Below are 24,186 nucleotides of genomic sequence, written 5' to 3' on the forward strand. Positions count from 1 at the left end.
AAATGGTTCTATTTCCTGCATAAATATCACGCAGTTGCTTTCTAAGATAGCCGTTTCCAACGTTCTAAGGAGTCTAAATTCGGAAAATTTTCTCCCTCAGCGCCAATCATGATGGCGCCTCGTGAGCCTGACCAAATGTTTTTCGCTAGCTACGCCACTGCTTACCATTCGCTCAAAAAACCCACCCCACCAAGGGGAATTTTTAAGATTAAAGTTCCATTCTACGTGGCTATGTGCTAAGTATCCATGCACTTCTTCATTGTTACGTAAATTCTTAAGTAACCTAGCTTTGAATGTTTTTGCGTTGTCCGAAACTATCAAACGTGGACGTCCTCTACCAGAAATAAATCTGCGTAAACACTTGATGAAGGTGTTCGTTGACAAATCTTGTACTAGACCTAAATGTACAGCCCTAGTGACACAGCAAGTCCAAAGCGCGTTGTAAACTTTCCTTGTTTCTTTCTTTTCCTTACCGTTCAATGGTCCTGCAAAATCTACTCCTACATTTCCGAACGGAACTGCCTGGCGTACTAGAAATTGTGGTAAACTTGCTACTTCTGGACTAGGAAACGCTTTCCCTTCATGTCTCTTATACTTCAAGAACTTTCCTATTATACTCTTCACGACCTGTCGACCCTTTGGTATCCAAAACCTGCTTCTAACCTGAGCCAAAGTTACTCTAAGCCCACTATGTAGAACTCTCTCATGACAAGTCTTAACGATCTGAGTGGTGAGTGGATTTGCTCTAGGCAATGCTACTGACTCTCTACCTTCTAAATAAAAGTCAGCGTTTTTCAACCATCCCTAACATCTCAACAAATCATTCTTTTCTACAATTTCAAGTTCATGTGCTAATTGGTCGTAATTTCTCTGCAGACGAAACTCATTTTGTGCTGTCTTCAACCACATCCTTTCTGCCTCTCTTATCTCGAAAGCTTTTACAGTTCCTTTCCTCATCACACTCATATCTTTGCCGGCACGCTTGTCGCTCAATTTCAGAATCTCATTAAAACAATGTCTGACAAATTGTTTCCATTCACCTTTATTTTCAATCCAACATAACACAGTCTTACTATCTACCCAATATCTACATCTCAAGTTATGACCTTCTGATCCTCGTGCAATCAATACAGTAGACATTAGTCTTGCTAGGATCAAGGCTGACAGAAGTTCTAGACGAGGAATCGTCTGTACCTTCATTGGAGCAACTCTAGTCTTCGATGTCAACAATTCGACATGGTAGGCACCATTCAATTCAAAGACAAAGTAAATTACAACACAATGAACTTTAACACTAGCATCAGAAAACCCATGCAACATACATTTCACTGGCTTATCTATTTTTCCATATACATCTGTTGACAAAAATCACTTGTATTATGTTCAAGTCCTTTACCCATGCATTCCATATATTACACATATTGCTGTTTAATATCACTATCCCAGTCTAACCCTTCCTTACAAATATCCTGGATCAAAATTTTGATTGTTACCACAATTGGACTAACTATTCCTAATGGATCGTAGAGTAGCTAAAATACTTAAGATGTTACGCCTAGTCGGCTAGACCCCCACTGCCTTTGTTGCAATTCGGCCTATTTCAAAATGAAAACTATCACAATGAAAATTCCATGGAAGGCATAGGACCCTTTCGAATTTCGTCTCATTGTTAGATCCAAAAGTGCTCTTCGCAAAAGAGTCTTCTTCGGCTTGTGAAAGAGAAATTATAACAGACTCACCCTCTTCCCGTGCGATCATTTTACGAACTTTATAACAGACTCACCCTCTTCACGTGCGATCATTTTACGAACTTTATAACAGACTCACCCTCTTCCCGTGCGATCATTTTACGAACTTTATAACAGACTCACCCTCTTCCCGTGCGATCATTTTACGAACTTTATAACAGACTCACCCTCTTCCCGTGCGATCATTTTACGAACTTTATAACAGACTCACCCTCTTCCCGTGCGATCATTTTACGAACTTTATAACAGACTCACCCTCTTCCCGTGCGATCATTTTACGAACTTTATAACAGACTCACCCTCTTCCCGTGCGATCATTTTACGAACTTTATAACAGACTCACCCTCTTCCCGTGCGATCATTTTACGAACTTTATAACAGACTCATTCTCTTCCCGTGCGATCATGTTACGAACTTTATAACAGACTCACCCTCTTCCCGTGCGATCATTTTACGAACTTTATAACAGACTCACCCTCTTCCCGTGCGATCATTTTACGAACTTTATAACAGACTCACCCTCTTCCCGTGCGATCATTTTACGAACTTTATAACAGACTCACCCTCTTCCCGTGCGATCATGTTACGAACTTTATAACAGACTCACCCTCTTCCCGTGCGATCATTTTACGAACTTTATAACAGACTCACCCTCTTCCCGTGCGATCATGTTACGAACTTTATAACAGACTCACCCTCTTCCCGTGCGATCATGTTACGAACTTTCGCGCTATTACTCAACCATTTTCGCAATCGAAATCCTCCATTCAACAACACTTTTTTCGATTTGGAATAAAGTTCTATCGCATTGTTTTCAGTTTTATCTCCTGAAATAAGATCATCTACAAATAAACTATTTTTAAGTTTCTGAACAAAGTCGCCCTCACGTTCAAAAAATTTATCAAAATGGTAACGAAGTGTCGCATTCTAAAGAAATGAAGAACAGTTCACGCCAAATACAACTCGACAAAATCGGAATGCCATTGGTCTAACAGTGCAAGAATTTACGTCGCCTACCCACAAAAATCGTAAAACATCGCGGTCTTTTTTAGTGACCTCAACGTTCAAAAAAACCTTTTCGTTATCCGCAACAAGCGCAACACGCTTTTCCCTAAAGCGCAACAAAATATCAAAAAAGAAAAGGATTCAAAGACGGACGGACATGCAAACAATCATTCAAAGACGCACTATTCTTACTCTCCTTGCAAGACGCATCGTACACCACTCTAACCTTGGTACTTTTTGCTTCTTCTCTGACTACTGCGTGATGTTGTACTCTCTCTAGTTTCTCTATTCCAAAGCCATCATCAGAGTATAAATATAATATAATAATCCTAACACGGTAGTTAATATACACATGAAAAACAATAGGATTAATATATTAAATTTATACTCTGATGATGGCTTTGGAATAAAGTCGAAACATGGTGCCATCCAGTAAACTGCTATAGTGGCGAGAATCTCTCGTCCATACGCAGTTTAATAGAGATTTGACTCGTCTCCAATCCCTGTGAGCTTGATAGCTCAACAGTTAGAGTGGCGGACTCAAAGGTGCGAGTTCAAATCTCGTCCATGTCACATGTTTTTCATGTGCATATTAAAAACCGTGTTAGGATTAATATAATATATTTATACTCTGGTTTCTATAATTCAACCACTTTCTCTATTATTCCGGATTTTAACTGCTCTTTGATTATCTTATCATATTCGTTTAAGGTGTTTGAGTCCTTTTCGCAAAATCTGCGCGAAGTGCTGGTTCACTGCTCTAAAACTTCACACTAACGATGGGACTGTATTTTGAATATATAATTTTGACACTTCAATAAGATATTTACAGTTTTGTGCACGATTTTCCGTTCCAAGCGTTGGTTCTTTGCGATACGGAATGATTTAATTTGATCTCGTTAAGATTACGGACAGCCGTCAATCTTACAACTGCGTTTCGAAATTTATTGCCTTCTGTAATACAACTCTAATTCATCAAATTTGTATGGCCAGTTTATACATCAACAACTACAACTTTTCCGAACTCCCGAACCAACGCTTGCAAGCTATATTTATATTATAATTATTAGGATATAATTTTTGGGCGTTTGCATGACTTGCACTACGCCATTCCGTTTATGGAGTACCGTCATTACCTACATCCTACCGCAATGCCACATTAGGTAGAAAAAGTGTTCCTAAGTATTTTAAATTTACGTACAGGATTTCCACTGAAACCACAGTTTAATAACTATATACGTATTTTCCTATTTGTCTAGTAATATATGACTTAACATTTTACATAAACATAATATCCGTTATATCTTAGTATCAAAAATATGACACAGTCACACTCTACATAACATAACATGACAATTTACAACACACTCCCCACCTTGATTAGTCCCACTAATCAAGCATATTCTGTGTCTTCCAGACAGAATCAAGAGCAGCAGCTCTTTTGGGTCTGCCCGTATTTTCTACCTTCCTTCCTTTCAGTCCTTTCTCTCTCTCTTCTCGCTCACACTCGCCTTCGTCGTGCTTCAACTCGGTAGGAAAGAGTTTTTGGACGGGACGATTAAGGTGAACGACTTTACCGTTCCTAGCTAACCGAACCTTAGCGCCTCTAACCACACCATCTTTTCCTACAAACAACTCCTCTATTACACCTGTTTTCCAATTTCCCCTTTTGACATTATCCTCATAAACAGTCACGACATCTCCCCTTTGCACTACCCTATTTGTATTGTCTTTGTCCTGCTTATGAAACTCTCTTAAATCAACCAAATACACTTTTCGCCACCTATTCCAGAAATGTATTTTTTTCTTACTCAAATACTGATACCGTTTTTTACAGTAACCCTCATCAGACTCCTCTTCACCAGACACATCGTCTGGCATGGACAACAACCTTCTTCCTGTCACCAAATGCGACGGAGTTAGTGGTTCACTGCCCACCTCGTCGTACGTGTAAGTCAATGGCCTAGAATTTAGTGTTGCCTCAACTTCTACCAATACTGTCAGTAGTTCGTCAAATGTCAACCTCGCATTCCCTAGTACCTTCTTCAAGCACCTCTTCACTGACCTAACCATCCTTTCAAAAAATCCACCCCACCAGGGAGCTCTTTCTAGATTGAATTTCCACTCTATCCTATTGTTTCCCAAATACCCTTGCATTCTTTCATTTTTATAGAGGTTTTCTAAAGTCTTGACTGTTGCTTTGAATGTTTTTGCATTGTCTGACACCATTAATGATGGGGTCCCCCTCCTAGCTGCAAATCGTCTTAGGCATCTCACAAATTCATCCGCAGACAAATCTTTGACTAAGTCTAAATGCAAGGCCCTAGTTACACAACATGAAAATAATGCGATATAAACCTTATCTGTGCCCCCCGGTGCATTCTTCACATATAATGGTCCTGCAAAATCTACCCCTGTTTTCGAAAATGGTTCTGATTGCTCCACTCTAAATGCTGGAAGGTTTGCTTCGCTAGGTCTATTGTATGATTTACCCTCTAATTTCTTGCACACGATACATTTGTTGAGAATCGATTTTACCCTTTGTCTTCCTTGGGGAATCCAATATCTAGACCTTATCTCAGCCAAAGTAGCCCTTACCCCACTATGATGTACCTTCCTGTGGCTGTGCTCAACTATTAATTCTGTCAATCGACCTTCCTTTGGTAGTAAAGTAGGAAATTTTGTTTCCTCTTCCAAATCTGACTCTGCTAGCCTACCCTGACATTTTAACAACCCATCCTTTTCTACTACGTTGAGCTGTACCTCTAACTGCTTAAACTTATCTTCCTTCTTTAACCTGTCCTGTGAAGCCTTTATCCAAAGTCTTTCTGCTTTCTGTAACTCCTGACTCCCTAACTCCGTGAAAGTCAAATCCTCATTCTTCCCTTTGATCCTAGCAATCAAATTCCTGACAAACCGTGCAACCCATGCTGTTACACGAAATAACCTTTCCACCCTACTGTATCTATCTATACAGATAATCTGGTCTATACCAAATTTCTCACTAGCGTCTACTACTAACACAGCCCCCTTTCTTTCTTCTTGAACACTCTCCTCGGTCTTACTCACTACAGACTGAGGCCATTCCTGCTCTAGACTGCTCAACCAATTTGGTCCATTCTACCAAATTGAATCCTCTTCTAACTTTGACGCAAACACCCCGCGACTCCCTAGGTCTGCAGGATTTTCTACCCCTGGACAATGCCCCCAGCTTTCCTTACTCGTCAATGATAGTATCTCATTCACTCTATGTCTCACAAACTGCTTCCATTCACCTCTATTCTGAATCCAATACAAAGCAGTGATGCTATCTAACCAATATCTTGTCTTCAGTTTTCCTACCTGCCCTTCTAAAGCTTTCCCTACTGACTCTACCAATTTAGCTAACATAAGCGCAGACATAAGCTCTAAACGTGGAATCGTCAGTTTCTTAAGTGGTGCAACTCTAGTTTTCGCTGCCAATAATTTTACATGAACGGTAGAGCTTGTGCGACGAACAAAATACACTACTGCGCAATAAGCCTTCTCACTTGCGTCGCCAAATCCATGGAGTTCGCACGACTCGACCCTTTCGATTACCTCACTGTAAACGCATCTATTAATTTTAATTCTTTGAACCCTAACTAAATCCTCAATCCACTCTAAGTATATCTTTGCGTGCTTACCCTCTATTTTGTCATCCCAATCAACCTTATCAACACACAATTGTTGAAACAAAATCTTCATCAAAATAATAACGGCACTAATTAAACCCAACGGATCAAATATCTTTGCTAATGCGCTTAGCAGGCTTCTCTTTGTTAGTTTCGTCTTATCACCTAAGTCTTCTACAAACTTTCGTAGATCAAACGTAAACAGGTCATTGTCACAATCCCAGCCTATACCTAAGACTTTTGCGCAGTCATTGTTATTTAGAGCCCCCAAACTCCATTGTGTGAATGTCTCGTCGTCTGAATCTGTAGTCGTCGTCACTTTGTTTCCGCATTCACGTTGCTCTATAAGCGCTCGCACGTTTCCATCATTCGTAAGCCATTTTCTTAACTTAAATCCGCCTTGGGACATCCTAAATTTCGCTTTCTCGTACAACTCGATTGTTTCCTGTGCGCTCTTGCCCCCCGAAACTAGATCATCCACGTAAAACCCCTCATTCAATTTCTGAGCAAGCACTGGATCTGATTCTGCAAATTGCGCAATGTGATGTCTAAGCGTAGCGTTAAGCAGGAAGGGCGATGCATTTAGTCCAAACACTACTCTACAAAACCTATACACTACAACCTCTAAATTACCATTAATCGCATCTCTCACCCACAAAAATCTCAAATAGTTCCTGTCTGCTTCGTCTACTTCTACGTTCAAAAAGGCTTTCTCTATGTCTCCTGCCAAGGCCACTCTGCTCTCCCTAAATCTGATTAATATGTCAAACAACAACGGCGTTAGTGGTGGTCCTACATGAAGACAGTCATTCAAAGAAGTCCCTCTCTTACCCTCTTTTGACGATGCGTCATAAACAATTCTCAATTTGGTTGTTTTGGCCTCTTTACGTATTACGGCTTGATGGGGAAGGTAATGAACATTTATCTCAGGTTCAGACTCATCTACCCTTTCTATAACACCCGTTTCTAGCTGTTCCTTTATAATATTATCATATTCCTTCAACAATGTTGGCTCATTCGACAACCTCTTTATCTGCCCTTTCATTGTTTGTACTTTACAAATTACCGGATAACTATGAAATCTAATTTTTAAAAACAAAACGTATTGTTGCCAAACAAAAGAACTATGCTCTCCCTACATTAATATATATGAAATGCTAGTAATAAGTGACCATTTTTCTGTGATATTACTTCAATTATTTATTAATTAAATATATTTAGCCTATTAAATAACGCTAATATCATAATTTTGTTCTAGAAGATGTTGGTGAAATCAATCTGAACGCCCTTAAACCATTCTTACAACCTTAACTTATCAAGAATATGACTGCAAGATTGTATGAAGATTTGGTCAAAATTAAAGTCCAGTTTTTTAATTCATTAAGGTCTGATGAAACCTAACCTATCCTACAACATCCTGCATTGTACTTTTGCATAACGATATTAAAACACAAAAGAAATCGTAAGATTCTAACGATTTTTTTCTTTAAGCGCGTTGAATGAGGTCAATACGTTGTTTCTTATATTGACAACTAAAGATTGAAAGATTTGGTCACAATATCCTAGTTTAAAGATCATTTCTTTTGTTTGTACTCAAATTGTAAAAACAGACCATCGTGATCCTTCATAATAACTTCATATTATTTTAAACAAAATTTAACACCTATGAACTCATTTAAGTTCTATAAAACCTGGATCATGTTTTTTCATTCTCCACTTTTCATCTTTATAGAATGTAGTCATTTTTTATACCTCAATGTAAATTTTCACACATACAAATGACGCTATACAATGTTCTTTTAATAACTTTATATTATCCATTCATGGTGTAACCTCCATATTTATCCCTTACAGTACAGATATCATGGACCGTCCTTTCAGAACACATTTACCACTTTAAATTTAACCCTTTACTTGCGAATAGTAAAACCATTCACATTACAAAGATTATAACCAGACCTGTTGATTTCTTCCATAAATTTCTTACTTCGCCAGTAAATACACAGTACTTACATTTCATCTCTACAAAGTTAAACGGACCTGACTAACGTTAAAGCACAGAATAGGAAATGAACAGAAGGCCAACTCAGGGGTGCAAAGTGTCCCAGATTTTTTATGCGCTAACGTCAGATCTACCATTACTTTGGCAAGTACTTCGGTTGCTAACTACTATAAATTATACAATAAAATGGAAATTTTTTGTAAGAGAATCGCGCTTTCAAGTAAAAATTCTTTAAAAAGGCACTGGCGTCTTCGCTAGATGCATGTGGACGATAAGTGTAACCGCAACAAAATATTTGCGGATACGAACGAATCCGGTTACATGTGCACGGGGCCTAAGATGCCTTGTTTTCAATTAAGTGATTATCAGTCAGTAATGATTGTTTCAGTGTAAGAAAAGTAATTAAAATTCAAAAATGAAAAGTTATAATGTCAAGCTATTTACATAGTTTGAGGTATCAGATTACTGTGAATGTGTAAGTGTGATGGGATGTATTTTTTGGGTGAGGTGTTGAGACTAGAAAAGCTTAAGAGGGATGGAGCTGCCTTGGGTGTTCGAATGTGTCGGAGCAGGATGAGATGATTTTAAAATCGTCTGGCGAAGCAGGGTGGTTGAAGGAGTTACTATGAGAAAGAATACTTGACATTAATGGGTTAGTATAGCGTTTTCTAGTCGAAGTAGAGATCCCAAAGTGTTCCGAGATTCTGGTATGTAAGTTGCGTTTGGTTTGACCCACATACGACGCCGAACAGCATTCTCTAAAACTCTTTCATGATAAAGGACTCATTCTCCTTCGTACAAGAAATACTTAACACCAACATAAACTCTAACAAAGTTGTTATGGCTAGTTTTGACGTAACTTCTCTTTTCTCCAACATTCCCCTTCATGAAACAATCAATGTCATCTGTGATCTTGTTTTTACTAACCATAAACAATTTCATGGACTCACCCGCACCGAATTCAGTAATCTACTAACGCTATCTGTTAAAAATTGCCACTTTATGTTTAACAACCGCTTATATCACCAAATTGATGGTAATGCTATGGAAAGTCCCTTTGGCCCTCTTTTTGCCAACATATTCATGTATTTCCCTGAACAAAACTTAATGAAAAACTGTCCCCACAAATTCAAACCTGTTATCTACAGACGATATGTCGATGATTGCTTCCTCCTTTTTACATCACTCGATCACATTATCCCAACCACAGGTTTTAAGGTGAACACAAAAATATTTTAAGAGGTGTTATTTAATCAAAATATAGTCTAAATTCTTTCAAACCATCTTCATTGCTAATGAATTATATAAAGAGTGAATATAAAATAAGACACGTACAACACACGTAAGATGACTCTTTGTAAATATTGTTTGTGCTATGAAATAATTTGAGAAAGAAAACGCTTCAAATGTAGAAAAATTCGATTATAATGAAATAAAATGACAATAGTACAAAACTGTAGATATGATATGACCAAACGAACATTTGAGCCCGTGTTACAAAGTAAACATGGGGACATACTTCATAACAATGCCACGGTATAGAGAACATAGAGCAGAGCCACTCCATTGAGTTTTTTTGTGCCACGCATATCTTATTACGCAAGTGATTACCATATTGGCAGCCAGTAAATTGCATTTTGTGACCAAAAGGATTGACGATATGGCAAAGAGCAGCCAGTAAACTAGTTAAATATACAGCAGCCAATTGCACAGCGAAGTGACCCTACTGTTGTATATTCCTTTAATGAGGATATGCTGACCAGAAGAAAACAAAAAATATTTATATAAACACTATTTAGTGCTTTACAACAAATAGCGTTTTGTATAGACAACTGAAAATTACGTGAAAGAACTAGAAGAGTTGTTTGCAACATGTTTAGGTCGGGTTGCGTTTGCCTAAGTATAAAGCTAATTTAAGATTGATAGAGAATTGAGATATTTTCAGTGTTTAAGGTAGAGAAGCAGGAGCGAGTGTATTTAGATTCTTTGTTCACTCAATTATTAACTTAATAAACATTGTATTCTCTTTAATGAACGGAAGATTGCTTAAACTCTCTATCGACGAAATTAGAAGCGGCAGTCCAAATGGATTCAATTCAGACTCTGGTCGCTGAAATAAGGAACTTTGAGGATCTGAATGAAAAGCATTAATCATGTGATCACCATTTCCTTGACCCATTAACATCATTGTGATCATCTTTTGAAATGACCATGTTTGTAGAGCATCGTAATCAGCAAGAAATAATATCATACAAAATATAAAGTTTTATAATATGATATAAGTCTTAATAAACCCCAAGGCATACTTTTCCCTTCTATCGCCATTTATTTTCGTACATGATCAAAAAAACTAAAAAGTATCGCATCTCACAAACAATTGTAAGCTTTAGTCTGCTTTTTTGGTGAATTGAAAATAAAAATTTTTGGCTTTATACTCTTAATACTATGTTCTACATTATTCAACAACTTGTTCCAACTTGCATCTAACTTCTAATCCTATCTATTCCAAAAAGCACAGCGAGTCACATGACGTATTTTGTAATCTTAGATATTATGCCTCTAGAGAAATCAAATTACATGATCTCAATTTTAACGCAATTTTTGCGATCATCTGCATGCTACCAAACATTCTTGGACAGCCGATTTTATACCTACAAAAATCCATTTCCAATTTTTGAGGCAGCTTAAGTAGAAACTGTTAAAAATAGCTTTGCCTTTCATGATAACAAAGAACAAAGATAAATGAGTTCCATTTCCCCGACTATCACCATTCATATAGATCTTAGCACACATCTTGTAACCATATTGAGAACTGTAAAATGGTGGACTGTACCAGGCATTCTTAACACCATTAATGGCGTCCTATCGCTTTAGATTGAAGTTGTCCATTCTCCAAAGTAACGTACCATTATAGCTGTGAATGATTTGATCGCAGTGCGCGCTCTTCACGTTGTGCTTCAAGGTTCGTAATGTTCACCATGTTTCTCCCTATTGATTCGTCTTTTTGATCTAAACGCTCACGAAACCGTTGTATAGTGGAAAAATCGTCTCTGGCTTGTCGCTCAAGTGTTGCAATTCTTTCACGCAACAAGGAAACCTCTGGGGACAACTGGGTGTTATAACTATTGCTACCACCACGACCCTCGAGACACTCAATTCTTCTTTCCAGACCTATAATTTTGCAATCTAACATCACAAATTTTTCAAAGTAATATGCACGAACAACAGTGACTTGCTCAACAAGTCTTCGCAATGGAGTGGTAAACTCTAGACGTAGTAAAAAGTTACCAAGCTGTATAACAAATGCCATAACGTATCGTAACAAGAGGCTCACGTGATTAATTGGAGTGTCATTCATATGTTGTCTGATCTCCTTTCGTTTTAAAGTCTGTGAAGTGAGAAAAAGATACTGTTAGCACATTCTTTTAACAAAATATTTCATGCTATTTACTTGTTATTTCATTTCAATCTTTATGTATGACTAAGACATTATGTATCATTAATAAATCTTGTTTTTCAACTTATATTTTATCTATATAAAAGTAAACGAGAAATTTCTTTTTTGGCGCGTCTCAGTTTTCTCGGTTCCCCCAGTCTCCATATACGTGTAGAATAAGGAGTACAAAGTACGTAAATACGGCAGATTGAATTATATTTACTGCAACTTGCTTATCGGGAAAGCTCTGGTCCTTACCTGAGGCAAACCTTCAAGTATCTTAATAATCATATGCTCTGAATTTATAAATTTGTAAATGGGTGAATTTATAAATGTGTACTTCATGTAAACCTAATGCAGCTGCATTTAGCTACGAAGTCAACGTTTTTAACATTGTTTGTTTTTAATTGTAAAACTTCTAAACATTTTTATACCCTACTATCATCTCAAGGGTTTTTGACGTAAAATTTCTTTATGCAAAGAACAAATGCAAGATTGTCGGTGGGAGCTACTACGCATCTACTACTGCTGACATGAAATTATAAATCAGTCCAAACATTCTTACTTTATCATGGTTGCATCCAATGGCAAGGAACGCAAGAACAGCCAGCAACTATACAGTGATTAGGCATATCAAATGCTGAAATGTTACTTACATGACGTAACGCTTTCCTTAAATGACCGCGTAGTTCCAGTCTATCACCGGGAAACCGAGCGACTCAAATAGCAAGTTTTTTTTATGATTTTAATTGAGTGTAGCACGAGAACTATTTGTCCAACAAAGAAAAAACCTGCCCCAATCTAAACAAGTGCAAACTAAATAGTGGAATGCTACGGACAATCTCTCCCTATGCATTTAAGGAAATATCGTTTACTATTGTTGTGCTAATCCAAATTTCTTCTGTTTATGCAGGGGCAGTGATAAGTTTGATTCATTATGCTTTAGGGGACAATTGCCTTCTGCATAACCTTTCTCTGAGCCGCTTTTTAAAGAGTACGACATTTTTAACTAGTTGCAGTTTTGACAATTGCCACATTAAGAATGCAGCTAATAAAAACGTGTTTTTATAACGTATTGTACAACAAATAATTCGCCCTCCAAATCGCAGGAAAAGCTGTTTCCAAGCTCTGGATTTCAAAATTTTCTGGGGGCATGCCCCTGGACTACCCTAGTGGGGAACGCACCTTTGGCGTGACATTTGTGGGCTGTAGTTACTATTTTTCATGGCTAATAACAATTAAGATAATCAGTATTAATTTCATATTAATTTTCTCGTTACTAATTTTCATTGATTAATTTTCTTTTATCTAAAAAATGTAAATAAAGCAAAGGTAAATGTTTCAAACATCAAAAATAAGAATTAAGCAAAGAATAAGAACTTTTGGCAAACTGTGATGGCAAAGGCTGTAACAAACTGTGATGAACATTGAACTTTTTATAAGTTAAAAATGCTTAATATTTCTTCATATATCTTTATCATTCCTTCGAAAAAATGTACCATGTTTAGTTTTTCTGCCTATCTACTCATTATTTACAATTTAAATGCATAATAGACCTCCTCTATTATTGACCTCTAGATCTCTTACCTTGCAGTTCTAAACTCAGTATCTTTCTACCTAAATATTCATTATCTGTAAAATTTTTCCATGCACCTCCACTTTGGTCTTCCTTTAGGTGTATTGCTTGGCAGCTTTAATTCAGCAAGCTTCTATTGATATTCTCAAAATCATATCCTTGAACTTGTCCAAAACACCTTCGCCTTGAATTTGTCCAAAACACCTTAGCCTTGAACTTGTCCAAAACACCTTAGCCTTGAACTTGTCCAAAACACCTTAGCCTTCCTCTCTAACTTTGTCTCTAAAACATCTGACATGCCAAACATGCTCGTTTCGAATTCTGACAGTTTAACTCTTAAAGAGATTGTCTGCATCTTTATCTCTGAAACCTCCAGCTCTATGTCATGTTTTATCGCAGTGTCTCTGTCTCTAAACCATTTATCATTGCTGGTTTCACTATTGTCTTGTAATAACAATAATAATAATAGCTAATCTTTATTGAGGATGCCAACATCACTAAAAAGTGCTTTACAGAGGGGTCCTCTAAAAGTTACTAAATATAATATAACTACTTTAAAATAAAAAGAAAAAGAATACAAATCGAAAAATATGAAGATAAAACTACATCATTTGAAAATTAACATGCTAAAAACGAAACTTATTAAAATAGTGCTTTCTTGATACCACGCTTAAATTGGCTTAAGCTGGGCACATCTATTAGGGAAAGGAATAAGGCATTCCAAAAGTCCGCTGCAAAATTTATTGTTATCCAGTGCCCCCATCTTATGTGTGCGAATGATTTGCGGATATTTCGCTTTGATCGTGTATTATAGTTATGATAGTTACTGTTAAAACAGCAGTGGAAAGTGTACAAAAAAGGTTATTAACTACCTTAAACATAAAAATAGCATGATGCTCGGCTCTCCGCCTTTCTAAGGGTTTCCAATGGAGCTTTGAAAGTGCATCGCTCGCGGAAGCAGTAGGGGGAAGATCTAAAATGATTCGTGCACCCTTATTGTGAAGGATCTGTAGCTCTGTCATAAGTGTAGTGTTGCCCCGGTCTCCTCATATTATATCGCCGTAGTAAAAAAGGGGCAGAACAAAAGAATTAAAGAAAGTTATCCTAGCGCTTAGTGGGAGACACGACTTGATGCGCCGCAAAAGCCCTAGCTTCTTGTTTATCTTATTACGCATGTGTTCAAAATGATCCTCCCAAGTATGATTCTGATTGATAATTAATCCGAAGTAGGGAAAGCATTCTGCCTCCTTAAGTTGCTTACCATCGGCTAAAATAATAATGGAATCGATTCTACGTAGTCTCGAGTTACTACCTATTAGCATAAATTGATATTTCTTGATGTTAAGAGTAAGTTGATTAAGTTTCAACCAATCACAAACTTGTCTGAGGTCCGAGTTCATCTTAGTTTCAATTTCTGAAATAAGTTTGGAGGAAAAATATATACGTTTCCTTTCATTCTTTCTGATTCTCATTTGTCACACATCAAATTTGTGCACCAGCTTCCCTATGCCCGTATGCTAGGGTAGAGATCCCAAAGGCCGCGATCCAGCGCTTCGTGTCCAGCGGGCTCAACAATGTCTTGTTGACATGCTCGCCGAAGATCTGATGCCCACGACTGCGCAGCATATCCATACCGTGGCGGAAGCGCTTTGCTTCGAAGAGCGCCTCTTTGTACTGGGCGTGACTGATATGCTTTTTCACGACGGCCTTTTCAACACCTTTGGCCTTTTTAACACCTTCGACTTTCAAGATAGAGTACATCTTAGGCCTGAGTCCCACAAACTCAGTGATAGGCGCCCCAGCGCACTCGTCCTCCATTTTCCCCAGCACCTTTTTGTTAGCTGTGCTGAACAGCAGATGGTCTTTGGGATATTTGCTGGTGTCGTATTGACCAGCGTTGCGCCTCATGTCGGCGTACACGTCCTCAGTCTGGATCTCCAACACAAGGCTGTTGGTGTCGGTGTAGAGGAGCTCTGCTGACGACCCATACTGCACCTTGAGATGGTTTTAGTACCAATCGTACATCAGATGCTTCGAGAGGTTGAGAACGCTCATACCCACGAAGACAGGCCGGTTGAGCAGCAGACTGCTTTTATTCATGTGAACGGCTGCGAGGTCTCCCACATCGCCAAAGATGAGATGCCGATTTAATGTCGGCTTGGCAATAAGTTTGCGGAATCTCTCAGTCTCGCTTGGCCGAAGCAGCTTCACATTGATACGCTTTCGAAGGTTCTCCATCGTCTTGCCGAAGACTCTGTTGATCAGCAGCTTGTAGAGGTTGACTTCAAAGTAACTCTTTACCTTCTTCCAGAATTCTGTTTTTTTCCGGATGTAGGGCTCCATCCATGGGCTTTGATCAAAGCGGAGCGCCCTGTGGATCTTTTTCAGGCGCATGCCAAGCTGCAGATAGAGCTGCAGATTCCAATAGTGCAGGACGTATCGCGTCTTGTCGCGCAGATTGGGGACCAGCTTTTCGACCTCGTGAGACGCACCCCCATACATCTGTTTGAGGAGATTTTGTTGGTAATCCGACATCCCCGCGTTGTCGACCTTCAAGCGTTCTGGCGCTAACGGATATGCATTGTGCTCGTCGTGCAGCTCTTCTGGGTACTCCAGATCGACTTCTAGAATATAGCCTTTCTCTGCATCTACAGGCTGGTTCAGGGCTGCCTTCGCATCCTCTTGGGCGACCCACTCGAAAGCACCTGTCGGCAGCGGCTGCGACATCGCCCAGCCGTACAGGTTGTTACGTCGTAGTACTGGATCCAGCTTTGGGGCTTCCCCGGATCGTAGTCTGGCACCTTGGAGTTGTTGGCTTTGGCAAAGCGCCTCCTGGTCATGCTGATGCTGTCGCGCAGGCCCTTCTCGATAAAGAGATGCATGTCGATGTCGGTGAGCAGCTCGAGCTCAACCCCTGTGTGCTTGAGGAGAGCGTCCCAGCTTAGGCCCGGGCTCGTGTAATAGTGGGCCGGGTCTAGCCGGTATCGCTTGAGGCACAGCTTTTGGAAGTTCTCGAAGACATCGGCGAGGAGGAGGACATCGGTCCTAAGGTAGAGGTCGTGGCATTCGCTAAGGCTTGTGCAGCCGAAGGCGTCCCAAACCTTTCTTCCGTTCGCGTAGTCGCCGTCGGTAATGCCTTCGCCCAAGAGCTTGCTGTAGAAAGCCTCCTTCGGCGGGAGGGCCCCCTTGTCGAATCGAGGCCAGCCGTCCATGTACTCGTAGGGGTAAACCCCCTTCTGGAGCAAGAGGGTACGCTTCTGGAGGTTCGGCTCGTAGTCTGCTGTGATGCGCATGTCTCGCGGGTCGCTGGCTTTCACCAGATCATCCAGGCTTCAGAGCATGAAATGGGTGCTGTAGATAAATCGAAGCTGGCCGATACTGAACGAGATGTATTTCTCAGCGTTGTTGGGGATACAGGTGACCTTCCCTTCAGTCTCTGCGATAATCTAAATGATGAGGTGGCTGTCGTAGCCCCGCAGGTTGTGGAAGACAGCCTGTACGGTTGTCGTCTTTGCAATTTGTGGCTTTCTTGTGGCTCCCCCAGTCCAGTCCTGTCATGTGCATAGGCTCGGTGTTAGCCAACACCGTCTTGATCTTACGCTGTTCTTCTTGGAGCGCTTCCAGAAAATGCTTGGCCGGGTTAGGCCCTCGGTAAAGCTGCGGTGGCTGCGTTTCCCGTCGTAACGAACGACTATGAATGCATGCCTCGTGCCTGGAGGTTTGCTGGCTGCCGCTTTTTTCAGGGTTAAGCGTGGGGGCCTCGGTCTTACGAACCACGCTCTCGAAGTCTGCGTAGATTATGAAGGGCGCTTTGAGCTGCTTGTGGTAGTTCTCAAAGCGGATTTTGTCGTTTTTTCCGGGGGTCGGCATTCTGATGGCAACCACGGCCTGGTTGTTGCCTCGACATTCAGGTTTATGCTCTTCCAACAAATCCTGCCTGGTGAAGCCGTGAAGACAAGGCTTACAGAAGTGCAGCTGATGGTGGCCACTCTGGTTGAGAAAGCTGACGGTTAAAGTTCTTGATCCAAATGCAGTGGTGATTCTAGGGGTTTTTCGAATCCGAGACAAGGAAGAGATTCACAGTCTTGCGAGCTCTCTCTACTTTGCTCAGACGGCAAGGAGTGACGCTGCCTTCGTAGCCATACACGTTGATAGCAAGGTCGTACTGACGCTCTACTCGTTCGAGCTGGGAGAGCGGTGTGGGTGCGCTCACTCCCGCAAAGTCAAGGCCGTTTTTAGTGGGATACTTGCCCGGCCGTTGCGGGTTTTTAGCTGCAGGAAACAGCGCAGCCTTTAGAGACCAGCGGAGGCCGTCGTCGTCTTTGTTTTTCACGTTGACGATTGCCTTCTTACTCTTGACCGCGGTGGGGAGAGGAAGGTATGGGCCTCCGCGTAAAGACTGGTAGTGAGCGATGTCAAGCCAAAGTGTTTTGACACAACCCACTATCCACCCAGACCCTTCCACAGTGAACTTTTCCAATCTCTCCAGGATTGTTGGGAAGGCTTCATTTAGGGCTTTCAGAATCTCATGCGCCTGTAGCAGCGTGATCTGCTTTGTCCGAAACACTGGTGCTTGAAGCACTTCAGTACCATTTGCTTCATCTTTCCGAAGCTCAACCTCAGCCAACTGGAGCTAGTAGCTCCTTGACGAGTTTGCGTTTGATGTAGGGTTGGGCGCTTTTGAGGAAAGCCATCAAATCCCGTTCGGAGGGGTGTCCCTTCGGCACCTGCATTTTCCAGGCTCTCACATGATAGCTGAAGGCCTTCGTTTCATCCCTCTTAAGTTCCGTAGGTGGTGGGGGAGGAGCCATTGTGGGGCGTCGTGGTTTAAATTCAGCCAGAAGCTCATTGATGTATGCGTCCATCTCATCATCAGTAAGCTCAGCGGGCCTGCGCTTGCGCGGTTTGGGGATAGGACTGCGCTTGCGCAGTTTGGGGATAGGCGGAGTGACATTTCTTGGCGTGGGTGTCGGGTCAGCGGGCAATTGAAGAGCCTTAAGAGAGGCGTTCAGCGCGTGTCCGTCGATTACACCTTGGTCATATAGTTGCAGAAGTTTATTAACAACAGTATCCATCTCAAGTGTCTCAAATTTTAGTGCTATATCGTACGCGAGATAATTCTCTAAATCGAAATTAATTCAAAATGTCGAAATTAATTCGGCGAGTACTCTAGCAAATCTCTTTCTTGCTTGTTTCTGTTTACAAACGAGCTTATGATGCATCCTATCCGCACCGCAGGCTTGACAAAGGACACTTTCTGCTTGTGTTCCGACCCCACACTTACGACATGGTTGTGAAAGTCGCCCGCCTTCCTATAATCGCTTCATATGAAGTCCACAGTATTCACCTATGTAGCTTCGCTCACATGTGGTGAGCTTTCAGGGCAAAAACCACGCACACTTGTTCTTGCCCAGCCTCATGGCTGTCAAACGTTTGAATATACTCTATGAGAGTATATCTCTCTAAATATTAGACACGACGGCCCGCCGCGCAGGCGCAGGGGGTGGGCCGGCCGTCTTTGGCTCCTGCCGTTGTCTAGTGTTTGACCTTCGCTGTCTTTATGCTAGCATAATTACAAGAAGTACGTACGCAAGCTAGGGTTGGGGCGCTTAGATTTGTGTATACTCCTTTTCAAAATGTGAGGTGCGCCAGAAACGACGCTTTCTTAAGGTGAAGTGCGCCAACGGCAACGCTCTGTATACTACTGTTGTCAGGCATAGACTCTCCTAGAGACCCTCATTCAAAACATCTATGTAATGAGTTTAGTTAAGTTAGAAATTTGGTACTACAAGTGACAGTTCATAGATATAGAAAAGCTCAGACTTCAAACCATGCAAGTTTATTGTAACCCTTTACCCATCTTCAGATCAGTGCCAGCAAATTCACCTTTTGAGAAAAAACTCAAAATTTTTTTCTGCCAAAGATTAAGCAAAAATTATCAGAGTGAAAATTTGCAGTTAATGACAGCTTAATGCCATAAATGTTTATTAAGAATTTCACTAGACTATTATCTTCTGCAAGATGTGCTATATAGCAATCACTAGTAGGATTGTATTTGCAAATACAAACAGAATGTAACTAACATGTCTTTAATTATATAATTACATGAAAGTTAAAATTGATTCATGTGTCATGCTTACTGGTTATGATAAATATCTTTTCATATGATCAAAGCTCATTTAAATGTAAATCTAAAATAATTTAGTTTAGAAATTATAATGATCATCAGAAAAATTACCTAGTGATCATGAAAAATACTTTGCTGTTTTGCCAAATATCTGCATACATAGGAAGACATTTTTACTTTATAGAAAATGCTTTTCATACATAAATAGCCCTTTGGAATTTATGGCAAACAATTTGGTATGAGCCGTAGATTAACACACCTTTACATCTCTACATGAGGTGTTCAGTTAGAAAAGGGGACAATATGTGACATGTGGCAACATTTCATTTATTTGAAATACTTAGGTTTAATACCATTCCAGTCAAATTGTCAAAATAAAAAGCTTCATAGATCAGAAGACTCAAAATCACAGGTTATAGTAAACAGCTTCTCATGTAATCAATGTTAGTTTTCTCAAATCTTAAACAATATGTAGTATAACTGTCCAATGATTGAATGATCAATGATCATAAACTGAAAAGCCCCAAACATTTGTTTATGATAAAGTAAATAAAAGTATGGCGCCTTATGGCTACAGATTTTTTGTCCATTGAAATATATTTGCAGGAATGTAGGATTTCGCTGACATATAATGGCCACGATTCCCCAAGCACTGAAGAAATCATAGCTAAAAGTCCTTCGGCAACAACAATTTTAGAAGCATCAATCTGCTTACCAGACGCCATATTAACATAAATCGCATCACACACTCGCATAAATTGACTTTGATATATTACATTCATGCATACACTACAGTTGTCCTTTACTTACGATTTTGGATGTAAATTTCTGCTGATAAAACTCAAAACAATGTTGGCTTTCTTTTGAACATCAATGACTGAAATGTCGCTCGCGAGATTGTCTTTGCCAAACATTTACAATTTATCCATACATTTTTCGGAATTCACACTCGGACATCTAGATAAAGTAGGCGCATTCGGAAACTTCCTACGAAGATGATTTCCGACAACCGAGGCTTATTTTTCGTATTGCGCGAACTCTGCCTGATAATTTTGCGTGTAAAGCTTTAATTCGCGGCAATTTAAAACTTATTGCAGGAAAATGGAAATAATTTAAAATAGTAAACAGTCTCTGCATATTGTACATCACCACACAATACAAACGAAGTTAAACTTCTGTTTATGTTTCCGCTGGTAAACTGTTCTTATAAGAACAAGCACATATTTTTACACATATGGAACGTATTGACATTGCAGCAGCGACCTCTTTATTTAAAATCAAACTGTCTGAACGCTCTGGACTTGTGCAAAATGTAGAGGAAACAGAAAGTCTCCTTAGAGAGTACGAGGTGGCAAGCACAACTAATTTTTGTGGAAATAAAGCAAAAAAAGGATTTGGGAACACAGGTTTGTATTTTTTTTTCTCAAAATATAACTAATCTATATTGATCGATATGTTTCCTTATTTCTGTTGTCCAGATCAAATTGTTATATGAAACCTGAATGTTGTCATATTCTTTAATATAAGAAGTACTGTAATAATGTCCAGTTGATTTAGATGGGCTTATACTGTGGAACAAGTGATGGGGAGCTCAAATACGTTATACGAGTGGGCAAAATAAGTTCAAAATAAATTGTGCTTTAATTTGCTTTATGCTTTCGGGTTTCAACACATTTAAAGTTAAATAAATGTGTAATGGTATAAAATTTTTAAATTCTACACTGCTATACATTACCATTTTGTTGATCACAATAATGATTAAGAATCACAGGAGACCATTTGTCTTTGTTTACTTGAATGCAACTATGTCGAATAACATGTCAATATTATTAATGTATATTATATCACAATATACTGCGCTTACCTTTAAGTTTGGATAGATCAATAGTCTGTTCAAAATACCACGACCATTTGTCTATCTGTTGTTTATATTTAAATTATAAGCAGCGATATTTTATCGCGCACATACACGCACAATCCACGCAATACGAAAAATAAACCTCAGGTGTTGGAAATCATCTTCGTAAGAAGTTTCAGAATGCGCCTACTTTTGCTAGATGTCCGAGTGTGAATTCCAAATTTTTCACCCTCTTGAAAAAATTCACAGTTTGGACAGCAGCATTCATGTCCATATATAAATTTGAAAAAGATTTCCATAAATTCCATCTGATTGTAGTTTAGTTTCTATCATGCTTATAAAAATTACTATGAAACGATGAAACATTTAATTCAGACAGTGAGCTTGACTATGTTAATTCAGTTGGCTATCAGTCGAAATCCGTCAAACCAATCACAATAAAACAAAAATTCAAATGAACCAATTGTAAGATAGCAATTGGACTCCCTTATACGTCCGGCCATCCCTCTTATCGGTCGAGACTATTCCAGACTGTCCACTGATCTGGCCATTGACCATTAAAATAAGCGTTTTTGGCGTTCATAGACTCCTTTATCAGTCGAACCAGTCAAGCCACCCCGCTTATCAGTCGGTTATTCCAGGTCAATTAAAATTCAACTGATCTGGTTACCAACGAAATATTCATTAGATTAGTCGTTAGTTTTCAAAAATAAATAAAACTGGATTTTTATCACGAAGTAAATGCGATAATAAAGTAAGAATAATTAATGAATTTTTAATTAATATGAATAGGTAATATTTGAATTTCAAACATCAGTCGCGCGACGGATTTGGCATACTCTAGATCCGCCCCTGGCTATACACTCATAACAAAGAACAACAGGCTTATTTACCTACTCTCTAAGATGTAGAACACCTCATTTCTGTCCTCAAAATGTCAGAGATTCATCCTATTTGTGCCTGCTAGGCAAACTCTTTGATAATAGAGAGCTCACCAACTACCTTGCTGTCAAATGATTCGTGTTATGGTACATTATTTGCATTTTCTTCGTGATGCAAGGATGCGTTTCAAAATAAGTGGTCTGGGCCCGAGAGGAAAGAAGCGCTGTTATGAATTGCAGAAGAGTTTCAAAAGAAGCCGCCAAAATTTTTTCGATTTCCAAATTAGTTGCCTCAAATGGAAGTTACTGTCAAAAGAGTGATTAGTTTCTAATAGTTGTTTTTAGCATTGGCTAAATTATAATTCATGCAAAATAATAGATATTTTTCATTACAGTAAGTTGCATATAGGGTTACAGCATAACAACTTTGAAAAGCAGTATTTTTTGAGAGTCTTGGGTAATTTGTTTGATAATGTCTCTTAAAACATAGTTACGATAATCTTACAAAATTCAAAATTCTAAACATCCTATAAACATAATGACGCAACTTCATTTAAGTAATTGTCAAGTAATACCATTTTCCCTGGAAGATAATGTGACTGTGAAAGATACAAACAAAGAGGACCGTAACTACAGCGTTATTTGTGTTGTTTATTGATGTTTTTTTGTTTTGTTTTGTTTGTTTTTTTTCGGGGGGTGGGGTTATTTACTTGTATATTCAGATGTGCAACCTGGGCAGGACTGCTTTCTTTTAAAAAAAGTTCATACGTAGATTTCTCTTGAGTTAAAATTTTTTCAAAAAGAAATTAAAAGTGCAAAACTGAGAGTATGAATCCCTCCCCCCTCCCTCCCAAGCAATTAACGCTCTAGGGCCGACAGCTTTGCAAGCAATAACAACTGAGTATGGTGACACCAGGAGAGACCATTTCAGTACCAAATTTTCAGTACGTTAGCAGAATGTAAACTTGTATTAAAGCAACTTTTTAATATTTAATTCGTTATTGGTCAATATTTGAGAGATGGTGTTACAACATAATTTTTAGGATATCTAGCCGATATTTGTTTACAAACTTAGCAATGCCACTTCCACATTCAAAATGTGTAGGACAATAAGAATGGCGGAATTTCCCATTAAGATATCGGCTCAGCTGTTGAAATCATTGTCTGACAAAATTAATTCAGTCAGTCTCATACATCGGCTTGAAAGTACATATTTTGACGAAATGTAAGATTTTCCCACAAGACTTCAATTTTCGAAGTTATGCAAACCAAATTGAAAACAAGAGCTCATTACCGCATAAATCACCAAGACTATGGAAGAGTATTCCATCATTTTGACGGAAAATTTAACATCGAGGGTTGGAAACATGTATGACGTTGGCAGAAAATTACCGCTGACCTGCGTTGTGACCGAATCCAGTGTCATACACTAATAATATTAATCAATTCTACTGTGTTTTGTCACCACCATAAATAATTCTTACGTAAACTCGTTATTTGCCAGGAAGATAAAGCAGCCTTCAAACTTAAAGAAGAAAACACCTCTGAGACGAGAATATCGCAGCTGGACCACGTAAAACTTGGGGAAAGGGCATGTTTGAAAGAAAAAGATCTGTTTATTGACTAAATGCTGTCGTATGAAATAGATAGGTGGACGCTAAAGAATTTTTGCTAAAAATACGAAGATTATTGCAATTCAACAATGGCGTTTTCAGAAGGAACAAAGTTGACGTTTGTGATGAACGAAACATCAATGAAAACCTGACCGAAATAATGTGACGTCAATTGCATCGATCAACGACTATCATCTCAGAAACAATCTTTTTTGAAAAAGCGATCAAGATGTATACGATATTGCATTCTATGGGCATTTTTAGAAGTCATTCAGCTTTATGCAAGT

The 24,186-nt window shown here is 39.1% G+C and overlaps 1 protein-coding gene across 1 annotated transcript; it reads right to left on the bottom strand.

The window, feature by feature from the left end:
• Positions 1–4,142: 4,142 nt before the first annotated feature.
• Positions 4,143–7,451, bottom strand: LOC124451299. The gene is made up of 2 exons (XM_047001920.1): positions 6,096–7,451; positions 4,143–5,873 (listed from the first exon to the last, which is right to left on the bottom strand). Exons 1-2 carry the CDS (start codon positions 7,449–7,451, stop codon positions 4,143–4,145), a joined length of 3,087 nt encoding a protein of 1,028 aa, XP_046857876.1.
• Between the last annotated feature and the right edge of the window lie 16,735 nt (positions 7,452–24,186).

The sequence above is a fragment of the Xenia sp. Carnegie-2017 genome, unplaced genomic scaffold (genome assembly GCF_021976095.1).
Source record: "Xenia sp. Carnegie-2017 unplaced genomic scaffold, XeniaSp_v1 HiC_scaffold_24, whole genome shotgun sequence".
Lineage (NCBI taxonomy): Eukaryota > Metazoa > Cnidaria > Anthozoa > Malacalcyonacea > Xeniidae > Xenia > Xenia sp. Carnegie-2017.